The 13,794-nt window shown below is 34.5% G+C and overlaps 1 protein-coding gene across 2 annotated transcripts in view; it reads left to right on the top strand.

The window, feature by feature from the left end:
* Window positions 1–13,794, top strand: part of LOC149910927 (uncharacterized) — a 77,561-nt gene that overhangs the window by 35,651 nt on the left and 28,116 nt on the right. The window contains exon 2 of one of the 2 annotated variants that reach the window (XM_090120548.1): window positions 6,179–6,328. The exons of the other annotated variant lie outside the window; for it this stretch is intronic. Coding sequence (XP_089976674.1) covers window positions 6,179–6,328 — 150 coding nt within the window. The remainder of the gene's footprint in view (window positions 1–6,178; window positions 6,329–13,794) is intronic. 2 annotated transcript variants of the gene reach the window in all.

Genomic DNA, 13,794 nt, shown 5'->3' with positions numbered 1-13,794 from the left:
AATAAATTGAAAGAGATACGAGATATTTCACTAGATTTTTCTTGTGTTCAATCTTCTTTCTTAATAAAAATACCTGAAATAGTAAACGTGACACCATCTAATAAAGGCAATTTTAAAGTAAACGTGAATCTAGACTTTTATTAATTCATTCTCACGTATACATTGAACAAAAATGTGAGCCCAATATTCATTAGGATGAATAGCCTCGTTTTTCGTTATTAAAATCATACTGTCGTGTATGTACCGAAATAATTTAAACATTCCTAGCATAGCTCGTCCGAGCGGCTCGTATTAATTCGAACGCCGATATTCACCTGCATCTATACATCATTTATTAATTGTTGTTTACATTGGAGCATCATTGTGTGTAAGTGCGATACGTCATGCAGGGCGGATGGATGTCACCTAATGGACGCATTTCACGTCACTCACGCTCGCGATAATTAGCTGTGAGTACGCCTAACTTTGTATGTTAGCTAAGGAATTTAGCTCGTACTGGTACTTAGCAGACGTAATAGCATCAATCAAAACATCAATACACCAATTACCTAGCGAGGGGATCTTTGGCGTTCTCAATAACGTGGTTTGTATAATTTGACTACCCTTGTGATTCGGTTTGTCCGCCTTTGAGTTCAGGGAATTTGAAGGCATTTTCATTTGGATAATGAGCGATCTATGATTGAAGCGATTGTATTATCTGGTACTCTTCATAAAAGGATATGAATTTCAACTTGTCTCATGTTTTGATTACATTCTCCCTGACAGCGGGCGGTTTATAATAATGCTATGTTTAAAGAACGAGCACTATGAACATTTTGCATGTAACAACAATTTCACTTTAAATACGTTATTACCGAGTTGTCTTTACCAGTGTAAACCTTTCAGCTACATCGCAAGTTTCTCTGAGGTCTATTTAAACTTAAATACAATATTCGTTACGCTATTTTCTTGCCCTTTTACAGCGATTTAATAATTTCCGCTAACGCCATTCTGTCACTCGTCGATGGCGCTCTATTTTGAAGTGTAATTAAAACGTAGGGCCACGCACCGATAGTGTTAATTATCTTCTTAATTAGTTACTCCGGGCTCGCTCGCAAATTTCGACATTAGGGAAGCTAGTCAGCAAGTCACTTTTCTTTCGCATATGAACACGATGGATTCGCTTTGTGTAGGCACTATTTATTACACATTTTTCTAAAAGAATCTGAACGTGATTATGCACGCTATAATCGAGTCCCGTTTAAGGAAGCCTTCAACTTTTTGCACGTTCACATCGCGGTGTAATGTGATGTAATTATCCCTCATCGCCGACTCACCCGCTTATTCGATTATTATTAGTAGGTATGCTTCGTGCAAAATATTGTCGCATATATTGTAAACGCAGTGGGGAAATATCCTTATTTACATCTCAATTAATTTAAAACTTGTCATTAGTTGAGAGTAGATCAAAGGCACTTAAATTTTCGGGAATACGTCAGGATTTAGCTTCGTATCATATTAATTTTACGGATGGCTCCGATTCCGAATTAGCAGCTAAGCAGGCACCGGCTCCGAATGTAATTAAGTCATAACAAGATTAGTACCGGCGTAATGGTTTTATTGGAATTAAACGCGCTAAGAGAAATGTTTTTAAAAGATTGAATCAAATCAAATTAATAGAACAAGCCAACGAAACGGGATGCTTCGCTTTCGATGAAATACAACTGTATCGCACAATAAAAATATTCCACTTTTTAAATCTTATTCCCTCTTTGTTAATATAATTGCAATTAGATTGAAAGAGAGATTCTCGATAATAATACTAATTTACATTATTTAAGGCTTTTTTACAAATTATTCTTATACGAAATGTTTTTACCGTGTTTAACTCTATTGGAAAATTTGTGAGTGCATTCGGTATAGTGCTCTGCATTGTGTCAATAAGCCGATGTAAAAATTGTAAGAAGACTTTCAGGAGCACTTAGCAAACGTCATTTTTTCTATGTATATCGTTGGTTTCAAAAGTTTTGCTTTGTCCCACGAAAGAATTTTTAATTTTGCCAGGCGACAGCGCAGTCCAATATTTTGGTGCCTCCGGTTTCCGAGGTTTGTGTTTGAATATATTGTGACGGTGAAGATACCAGATTTGAGTTCCGTTTGTGACGTGCACATTTTTGATTTCGTTTCGTTGCTTTAGCGGCGTCGCGTTCCTAGTAAATAAATACAGAAGTGCATACTTCACATGAAAGGTGAAATTGCTTTCCTGGGACATCGAATATTACGACCAATTATGACTTGTTAAATTCGTACATCGATATGAGTTCAAAAGAGATCACAAAGGAATCGGTTCACCGATGATTCGTGGATATTGCCATCCTTCCATCGGTATGTCTTTGAATATGATTAACCCTTTGTACGACAACGTAAACAATATAGTTCATCAAATATTAAAGCGAACGCATGTAAAATTGTTTTTCGAAAATAATTGGTTATTGGAGATAATTTATCCGCAATTCGGTAGAGCTTGTATGAATTGCTCTAAATTAAACGTATTCGAGTCCATCGATATAAATACGATTTGAAATTACATTGCACGTTTAAGACGATTATGGTCTCTACAGAGAGAGTTCAATATCGACATTAAACAGAAATTTTCCATAGAAAAGCGACATTGAGGTATAGCTCAAGGAACAATAAGACGTCTGACTACAGCTAATAGGTTCATTAAATGAAATCCCATTAATTGTTTCTATACTTCACTACTTCAGATAGTTGCTTCTTGTAATGTTTATTGTTTCGAGATGTTATCGAATATCGAATATCGTGAATCGATCGGGACTTAAGGTTACTTCGATATTCAATACGATTCCTTGATGCATATTGTGGTATGCTTTGAAACTTTGAATGGGCAATTCGAAATTATTATTTGAAGAGCGGATACTAATCTATGATCTCTCTATGTGGAATGCATCCTTGAAATTGACGAATATTAGTTCCATATTGAATTAATAGGTACAAATTACAGCTACAATAGAACTGCGCTTTGGTGTTATGTAATTTATTAGTGCTAGTCAGAATTTGACAATTGAATTTATTTACCTTATATCGATTTCATTGTATTTATCGATTCCCCTAAATTCTTCATCATCACTGTGTTTATACTTTATCCTTTATTTTTGCCCTTTTATTATTTGATATAATTGTTTCTCGGGAGAAAAGTTCCAGGTAAGTATATATCGGGAACAAGACTGCCAGTTCCGAGATTCCTAGTTTTCAACATTATTTCATTACGTTCGAGAGAGCGAAAGCGCACAATTCCTTGGTTCAAGTTTGGAGTATGGGCTTCACCGTCTCTAACTTCATACCTTTATTGCATTAGTATAGAAACCGTGGAAACACCAGCCACCGCATGCAACGATTCAATGATTAGGTTTTACTTTGCTGTTCTAAAACTTTTAATTTCTTGAAATTTTCTTTTAATATGTTCTGCCTAGATTTTTCTCCCTTTCGCATTGCCTTTGCAAAACGTGAATGTAATTTGTTGATATTTGTATTGGATCGAGAAATTCAACCGTTCTTGACAATGATGATAAGTTGAATAATTAGTGGTTCATCGTGATGCTCTCAAAAATACACACAGTAACCAAATGAGAACGTTGCGTCACAATGTGACTGAAAAGTAATTGATTTTAAGGGCAACACAAGGGCAGCACACACAATTTGCGCGCTCTTTCGTCTCGCAAACTTCATTTAAAGCAAACTTCATTTCATTTAGCGCCCATCATGCGGCTCGCGACGCCCGTTCGACGTTATTAACGTTTTTAACGTTCACTTGTGCGTGCTCGCGATTAATGTTATATGTAAAACGTTATTATTCATGACCCGTCGCCGGTCGAGTTTATCTGTAACTAGATTTCCCATCGAGTTCGTCAGCCATATGATGTCATATTAGCGCGGAGGGTGCCCGCGGCTCCGCTCGCATGAAATGTGACGGATTTATTGCGTTTTTGACGCGATTTGGTTTTCCAATACTCATTTTTGTAAGTGGATTATAATTGCCGGATTGAAAAATGGCGTTAGTGCTCGCGAATTTGTTCCTTGATTTCTGTGGATGGATTTTCTTTTGGCTTAATGAGATTTTTTTTATTACGCCATCGCTGTGACTACCTAGATATAGAAAGCTTAAATATTAATCATTTACTACTTGTAAAGTATATTTAACGAAACGATCTCGTTTGTAAAATTAAATATCGATCAAAGTTTATAAAATAGCTTCACGAAAGCAATAATGTTGTTAATGATCAACGGCAAATAATTATTTCAAATTGGGTTTCATTAAACAAAAGATTAATATAAGAAAATCGGAATATGTATTGCATTTCACCACGAGCTGTGCCTTACCTGAAACATAAACACAACGTTCCGATTGAAACGTTATTAACAGCTAGTGCTATTCTCTCTAGGCCGGATTTCACGGCACCTCCCGGTATGAAATTCTAGCACCATACAAATGCGTCTCTCTCGGGGAGGACATAGAAGGATCATTTCCATACCGTCATTATCGTGATATGTCACTCCGTACGGTATACTGTTTAATTAACGGACAAATTAAAATATAGTCTGTGGCGTTTAAATTTAATTATGGAACACTTCAATAATTTACACCCGGCTTATGAGCGGGGTTGAGATGGATGGGCATTTGGGTTAAATAACTTATACGTCACTGAAATTCTATGCGGGCGCTTCTTTGCCGCCGCCCTACGGTGTCGTAGCATGAGCTACGACACGACGACGTTGTCCAATCGGCTACAGCTTTTTTGCTACGAATTAGTTACGAGCTACGCGTGAAGTCTAGCTGGATATAAAATATGTTTTTTTTTTACAATAAATATTCTTTTGCCTTGTTTCGTTGTATGCAGCAATACTTGTAACGTGGAAAAATAAAAGTTTTTCTTGCATTTTTATGTAATTTATTTAACAATTTTACGAAAACTACTGTTTCATTATTTGGCTGATAATTAATTTGTAAGTTGAAACAACACTTTTAAAAAGCTACCAGCTCAATCAAAGTTTTGTTGTAAAACTGGCAACTCACTCGCTAATTTGGATCAGAAACGAGCCTATGAAAAATTATATTCAAACTTTGTATTTATTGCTGGCCTTGCTGGTCTATGCAAATTTATTTACAACTTGCATCCAAACAGAACAAACAAAGTTTCAAATTTCTACTACATAGCAGGCGCTTGATTGGCCTCGCAGTTTTAAAAAAGTTAGACATTCATACACTGTGCGAAAAAAATAAGCAGCAAGCGCTGAAGCATTTCAATTATAAATATAATAATGAACGCAACTCCTCGAATGCATTCTGCGAGAATGCGAGATCTACGAATTAATTATATTACAAGTCGTACACTCGATTATGGCTCTTATTTTCTCAAAAAGAAGCGGTCAGCGCTTCGATGTGCAACTATTGGTTTTTATAACAATGCTCATCAGCCTGTTCATTAATAAAGTTGCTCAACTGAACAATCGACTCCGTAATATTGTCAAAACATTGATATAATTGAGTGATTCGGCACGCGTTGTTGCTGTTATTAATTCCGCTAATGCATTGCTTATTTATTAGTGTTAAGCGTTATTTGACACATAAACAATAAAGAACAATAATTTACAACAATTTTTAACATGTTAAGCGTACTCGGACACATTTAAGCGGCCCGTAATGTATAAACATGAAACGGCTCTAAACAGCAATGAAACGCCGAGTAGGTCCTACAAGAGCCGGTGTAAATGCAAGTCAATTTAATTTGTTTACGACGCTAATAGAAAAAACGACGGACACCTCTCTCCATTCGAGATAAGCCCCGCCCGGGTGTTAATTTGCATTAAAATCCCACCCTTACCGTGAAACTAGCCGTCCTTTGTTCGGAGAGTTTTTAAATCGACCCTAAGGGGGTGTGTCGGCCGGGCTGTGATCTGAGCATTGAAAACCGGTGCTAGATAAAATGATGAATCTGTATCGCGTATGGCCGTTGCCGGAGCCGTATTGTTGTAAGTCACTCTTCCGTCAGCCGCCGGCGAGTGCAGCCGAATGCACGGTGCGCTTGCTCCCGTATACGCAGACATGCAGCCTCGCGCTCGTGGCTACACGCGCTGTACCGCTCAGTGCCACCCGCCTTGTCAAGCTTGTTATCAACAGTTGCAGGAGAGCGACTTCGACGAGCGGTCGCTGTCGCTGTGCGAGTCCACGGAAGCTTCGGAGCGTATTTGCGGCGACTTTTTCAACACCGTGAAGAAGGGTCCCGGCAAAGTTGTCGTCACGGCGATAGAACCACCCCCAGAATTTCAGGTATGTGACAATTTTTTGCCTTGATTGTGCGAATGTATCGCATTTTAACGATTTTTTAAGCGGGTTTTTTTCCTAAAATTCTATTTGATTTGTATTTAAATAATATGTATTTTTATGTATATATTATATTTATAAATATATATATTATATTTATAAATATATATTTAAATTTAAAATACCTATTCTAATGATTTTAATTTGTTGTTACAACTATTTTATTTGTTTGATTAAGATTTATTGTATTTAAGACGGGATGTGTTTAATTTCATTGCGTCTTGTTACCGGAAAAGTAATTGTTATTTCTAATTAATGATGCTACTTATTAGCGATGTTTATATACTATTGTTTCGCTGCAGCCTGCGATTTTGAATAATTCTGGGCGTTTAAAATTTATCTTAGTATTTAAAAAGTGTCATATATTGATTATTTTATTAATTATTTTTATATGCGATACAATTATTATTAGTTATTTGCAAAATTAAATGATTTGATACGTTAAGTAACTTACAAAGTCGTAAATCTCCTGTCGGAAAGTTCACTTCATAGTGATCATACTTAAACCTAGTACTGTAGGTACGTCTTTAATTTATCAATTAATTAAAGGTTTTATTTTATGATATATATTATTTTCGTATTATATTTATTATTTTTATACGTTAATAATTTATAATAATTATAATAGTAGTTAAGTTTAATAAATTAATAAACAAACCAATACCCACTAAAAATTATGATTTAGTAATGTCACTATAATTATATGTTTTGTACTAGTGGTCCGCCCCGGCTTCGCCCGTGGTACCTACATGTTTAAACTATCCTATCTCTCAAGTAGGATCGAACTGCACATGGTGTGCGAATTTTATTATAATCGGTTAAGTGGTTTAGGAGTCCATTGAGGACAAACATTGTGACACGAGTTTTATATATATTAAGATATGTAATCGTATTCCTTTCTGTAGCCCGTCGGTATACCCTTTGGTTTTCGTTAGACCTATATAATTTTAATTTTGCGGACCATTTTTAAATTACGCAACGTCTACGGTATTTTTTTGTCAATAATGTTTACGATATTAATCTTGAATTAAATATTTATGCCTAAATAGTTTGTTTTCGAATTTTTAAGAAGCAGTGTAAATAATCCGACTTTATTTTATAATTAATATACTAATCGATCGGTCGAACTCCGCTTCGATAAACTTATCTTGTTAGTTGGTATCGTTTAACAGTTATTATCTCAATTGAAACCTAGACAAATCGAATAAACCAAAAATCCTTAAGGCGTTACCCGGCAATTTCGACTATGTTCAACCTCTATAAAGTCTGGTACAACATAAAGCACAATACCGAAAAAAATATATAAAATAGGATGGTCTTTGATCTTTAATTTCTCGCGAGGACTTTTTTCCAAAGTTAATAGATTTCTAGAAAAAAAATGTGCCGTGGTCATCGATTTTTCCGCAAATACTCTATAAACTTCGTAACCTGCTGACTTACAGCTCTGAAAATTTTATGTTCAATAAATTATCAGTTACACAACAGTCCCTGACGAGGATTTTTTTTTCACTGATTAGTATCTTTTTAAATACAAAATGCGAGGAAAAAAGAAGGTGCAGCGGGAGAGGTTTGAGATCCGTCAAGTATCCTCAAGGTTATTAGCGCATGTAAAAGCCTTAAAATCCGTTCGGCCGTTCTAAAGATATGAGCGGTATAATTATCCCGACTTTATTTCATAGTTAATATATCAGCCGACCGCTCCGGCTTCAAGTAAACTTTTCTTATTCGTTTTTCAATATTAAAAAGTTATTACCATAATTCAAACATACACGATTCAATTAATTAAAAATCATTCAAGTCCGTTTAGCCGTTCTTGAGATATAAGCGTTGTAAGACTTTTCTGGTTAGTTTTTCCGTTTTATTCAAGAGTAGACAATTTCGACAATTTAAAAAACATTGTACATATATTTAATTGATCCGTTCTTGAGATATAAGCGGTAATTAAACCGATTTTGTTTTAATAGCTAAGTCCGAGTAAATGTATCTTGTTAGTTATTCAATACTTTAACAGTTATTATACTAAGGGCCGATTTTTCAATGCTTGGATAAAACTTATCCGTCCAATAAAGTATTACACGATAATATTAAAATGTCACGTAAACTGTCAAATACGGGCAATTAGAATACGTTTTTACAATGGTAGTTTTATACATTATTCGACGAATAAGTTTTATCCAAGCATTTAAAAATCGGCCCTAAGGGCTGATTTTTCAATCCTTGCGGTTAATACTTATTCGTCGAATAACGTATTAAACTACCATTTCAAAAATGTATTCTTTGCCCGTCTTTGACAGGTTTACGGGTGACATTTTAATATTATCGTGTAATACTTTATTGGGCGGATAAGTTTTAAACATGGATTGAAAAATTCAACAAAACAAAAATATACAAATTCTTTCCGTTCTTGCGTTATAAGCGGTATAGGTAATTAAACCGATTCAATTTAATAATAGACCAAAGCAGTTTGCTCCGCCGTCGCCCGGGTAAACTTTTCTTATAAGATTTTCAATGTTCTAGTTATTATTCTAATAAAAGTAGAGATAAATCCTTCTAAATAATAATCATTCAAATCAGTAATAACCAGAATTTTGATAATGTACTAGCCGATCGCTCCGGCTCCGCCTGGTTAGCTTTTCTTATTAGTTTCCGTTTTTAACTATTATCTTAATTCTAGAGGAGACTTCGAGAATACAAAATCCTATAGTATTTCGTTCAGCCGTTTTTGAGTTATAAATCCATACTTAATATTATAAATGCGATAGTAACTCTGTCTGTCTGTCTGTTACTCAATCACGCCTTAATTACTGAACCAATTTGCATGAAATTTGGTATAGGGATATTTTGATATCCGAGAAAGGACATAGGATAGGTTTTATCCCAGAAATCTTACAGGAACGGGATTTTCTTTGAAAACGCGGGTGAAGCCGCGGGCGGAAAGCTAGTGGTGTATAAATGGAGTATAAATGGTGACCATAGCGTATTTATTTATTTAAATATACTTTAACATAATATATTAATAATTCTAAATTAAACTCATTTTCCTAAAATGAAATGTTTAAACGAATACTTTGAAATAATCTTACCTCATATCAAATTTAATTACTTTTTGAAACAAATTTCTGCAATATAGTAATTAAAATAAACGGTTAATATAATTAAATTTAGTGACCGAGTCTTTTTACATGTTATTTGGCGCTCATTTTCAGTGCAACTGTTATATTAATGCTTTAAGCCTTAAGGGACTAATTGAATTGCATCTAAATAATTGATTTTAACGTATACTGTAAAGAGGCTTATGAGTAAAAGCTTTATTAGAATGGCTTACGCTTAATGGGTTCAAGGAATATCGGGGAAATGCGTTTCCAGTTTACACCTACGTTATTAGAAAACTTCGAAAGTGAATAATGAATTCTAGTTGATAAAGGGTCGATTTTTCAATGCTTGGTTAAAACTTATCCGTCCAATAAAGTATTACACGATAATATTAAAATGTCACGTAAACTGTCAAATACGGGCAATTAGAATACGTTTTTAAAATGGTAGTTTTATACATTATTCGACGAATAAGTTTTATCCAAGCATTGAAAAATCGGCCCAAAATAAACTTTATTATTTATTCGTCCCGTTTCACCTAGCGTAAAGATAAAACATTGTTTAGTGTTATTTGTTGCGATTTTGGTTGCAATTTTTTGAGATAATATTGAATACTAGTTACTCGTCCCGGATTCGTCTGAGACTGTTTTGTTATTGTCTTAATCTTCAACAATCTTAACAGAGACAAATCTAAATCGTAATCTAAAAACGCGAAGGACTTTTAATAAATTGGTTTAACCAGCCTTTTTTATAGGAGGATTTATTATAGACTAGCGACCCACCCCGGCTTCGCACGGGTGCAATGCTGATACTAAATACACTACAGAAAAGCTGTGAACTTTGTATATAAAAACATAGCGGCGCGCTCCAGCTTCGCACGGGTATAAAATATATAGCCGGCCGGCCGGTACCGCCGCAAACGCTACGTCCCGCAATTTTTAAATCTGTAATAATATCTTCGAAAATATTCACAATCATACGGTGTAAAGGGCCATATAGATCTATATTAAATGAACAATGTATTCAAGGTATTTAATTGGTTAAAGATTAATGCTGTATTGGTTAAAATAGCTTCGAAAATCAGCATTTCTTTGTCGTAAAAAGTAAATGACAAAAAAGTTATTGTGGGTTATCCATAAGAGATAGACATATACCATCGCGGACTTTTCTGTAGACCTTTTCAATGTGTATAATACTTAGTACATTATTTTGATAAAACTAGTAGGGTTTGCAATGTAAGCGGAAAAAATGTAATTTTTTACGACATCACATTAGAAACCTCAAAAATAACAGCACTTCTCCACTATTTAATGAATGTTATTATACATATAAACCTTCCTCTTGAATCACTCTATCATTTAAAAAAAAACCGCATCAAAATCCGTTGCGTAGTTTCAAAGATTTAAGCGTACAAAGGGACATAGGGACAGAGAAAGCGACTTTGTTTTATACTATGTAGTGATTATATTAATTGAATGGTTAATTTCTTCCAATGAAATGTGAATAATTCTTACCTAAATAAATTCTTATAATAGTTTTTTGAATAATATCAATTCTGCAGCCTTGTAATCAAAATAAACTCTTATAATAATAAAATCAAGCAAGAAATAATGTAATGTAATGTCTCGAAAACGTGTTTGAATTTTAGCCGTCGGAAGAAGTTTAATAGATATAAACCAATGGTAAAGATAAATTAAAAGAATAACATTATGCAACAAAACATTACAAAAAGTAGAGAATAGCATGCGGAGAGTGTTTTAAAGAATATATCTGTATTTTTCACAAATAAAGTTTTTTTTTTATCTTTCACCGCAAAGTTCGTTCCGTTTATAACTAAATTATACATCAAATGGAAACTAAGTCATTCATTACTTGTTAACTGACATAAGGAAGAGATCCCACGGCGTAGACGATTAATATTTATTTCAATACTTTTTAAACTTGCATTGAAAATGGGGTTTGCAACTAAATTATAAAGAAAACGAAACGGCCATTAAAATGTTCTTGTACTTTGTTATTTTTTTTGCTTATATTTTGGAAAATCGCGTGTTAGAACATTGGCATTGGCGATTTTTCTCAAAAATATAATCCTTTTAATAAAGATAGAAATAAATGTGTACTTTGATTAACATTCGTATATCTATTTTTAATACTGTATGTTTAGAAATAAGAAAACTTTTCATATTTCAATTAATTATTTGATTATATAGTCAAAAAACTTAAGAAATTAAGATCTAGTCAAAAACGATTACATTTACTGAAATTTAGACGACAGTTATAATCAGAACATAGCATTAACTTTGCGTAATTAAAAATTATCACATGTACCGTTTCGGTTTATATTCCCTTACAATATTATATTCTATCCATTAATAAATAGAAGCAAGTACACGGAGCTTATCTCCTCTATGCCGAAACAATCTTCATGCACCGAAATGAACAGCCACAAAGGGCTGCCGTAACAAGTTGCGGCAAGCGTCGATAACTTTAACGATCGACTAATGATCCGTATTTTCCATGCATTCATTTATGGTATATTATGTTTGTTAGAAAATTTATCGCTATATTGTATTGAACGTAATAGTATTGCAATTTGGAAATGTATAGTTTTTCGGGTACCTACCTAGTATGAAAATTATAATAAACGCGCACTAATTCATTATTTATCTATCAGTTTTGCCGTTTACAGTTTAGATATCAGTTACGACTACCCAGGTCTTGAAAAGATAATAGATAATGTCTGTGCCGAAAGAGAGAAATTGATTTTCTCATGTAAAAAAGGGCATGTTGATTACACATGACTTCGATTAATATTGCGGTTGTATTTCATTACTTGGAACAAGATAAGCGATTTATTTCCACTCCCGGCTCTCTTTGTGTTTTGCTCATTACAATTTGTATAAAGGATGTAATTAAAATATAATTAAACGGCCGCTTGTCCCGGGTTGACCATACGACAGTTTTTCCTCTTTATTATATTAGTTTACACAATGTTAATGGTTAAACCGACCGCGTACGCTTTAACATAAGTCATTGTGAAAAAATTGAATAAATTTAGTAGCTCCTTAGCGGTAGTTCATATAGTTATGTTCGATAATTCCGGATACCACTAATTAAAGCTGGTAATAGTGTGAAGTATTATAGTCGTAAGTGTACGGTGAGCTTAGGCGGGGAACGAGGTAGATAGCGAGGTAGCCGCGGTCTCTCGGTACGTTCGGTTAAGGGGTATTAGTCGGTTAGAATTCGACATGACCCACAGTTCTCTCCCTGAGAACGTTTGGTATCTTATGCAAGATATCTCCACTAAAAAAAGGTGTCGGTCAGCCGAAAGGAGGGTCTCTAATAGCGTCGCGGACCGACGTCTTGCGCGTCTAACTTTGTTTGCAAGCTCTTTTCTTATGCGCCATCGGTTTACACTGAAACGTGCTGGGAAAATTTTTCTTTGACAATCTGTGGGCATTGTGTTTGCATTCGTGAATGTTGGACGACTAATTCGACACTCAAACTTCGATTTTATTTGTGAAAATTCAGTTGACGTGACCTTTGTGATCAATTGCATGAATTGTAACATCACAATTCTTGTACATTGCGTTTTTTAATTGTTTAATTTATGAGCGATTTTGGTTTTATGACTTCTACTTATTTTAATAAGAATCACTATTAGAAAAACCATTAATAACTCACTATACATTCTTAATTATAAACAGTACAAAATGTTAATCGATCTAACATCAACAACAAACATAATGTACCGAAAGCGCTATAAGCAAAATCAAACAAAGAGGAAGCAAACGAGTTAAACAAGCGAATCCACTGAAATGATCCTTTCCGATTCCGGCCGATTTACTGACAGAACGAATGCGGTTTCCACGCTATGCGCTCTAAGCTCGACCTCACCACTAAACAGCAAACATTTTACGCTGAAATAAACACCCATCCAACAAATATTATCCTTACATGGCCGCACATTTTTCTAACGTGCCTGACAGGTTTTCATTACAATATTTCCAATGCACGGATTCGAAAAACGCCACCGAAAATACAATCCGCGCCCGTTTCAAAGGGTTACTTATGTTACGGGCACACACTACACTGTATGCTAGATGTGTGGATGTTAATGCCTGTTTTGTTTTATTTTTAACTGTCGAAGTATGTATGGAACAGGCGGATTAGCTGATAGCAACAAATAGCCACTATGCAATACGAGTACATGTATTTGTTGTTGGAGAGTCGAGAGTACTATGGTATATGATTCTATTTTAAGCCGATAATAGTTTGTATTGATATTTGTGCTATTTTAGATATATTTTGAACTAGAG

This window comes from Colias eurytheme, chromosome 1 (genome assembly GCF_061535395.1).
Source record: "Colias eurytheme isolate Ceu_HAF_F1 chromosome 1, ilColEury1 Martin Lab GWU primary, whole genome shotgun sequence".
NCBI classification, from domain to species: Eukaryota; Metazoa; Arthropoda; class Insecta; order Lepidoptera; family Pieridae; genus Colias; species Colias eurytheme.
This window is presented reverse-complemented; position numbering and strand designations above follow the sequence as displayed.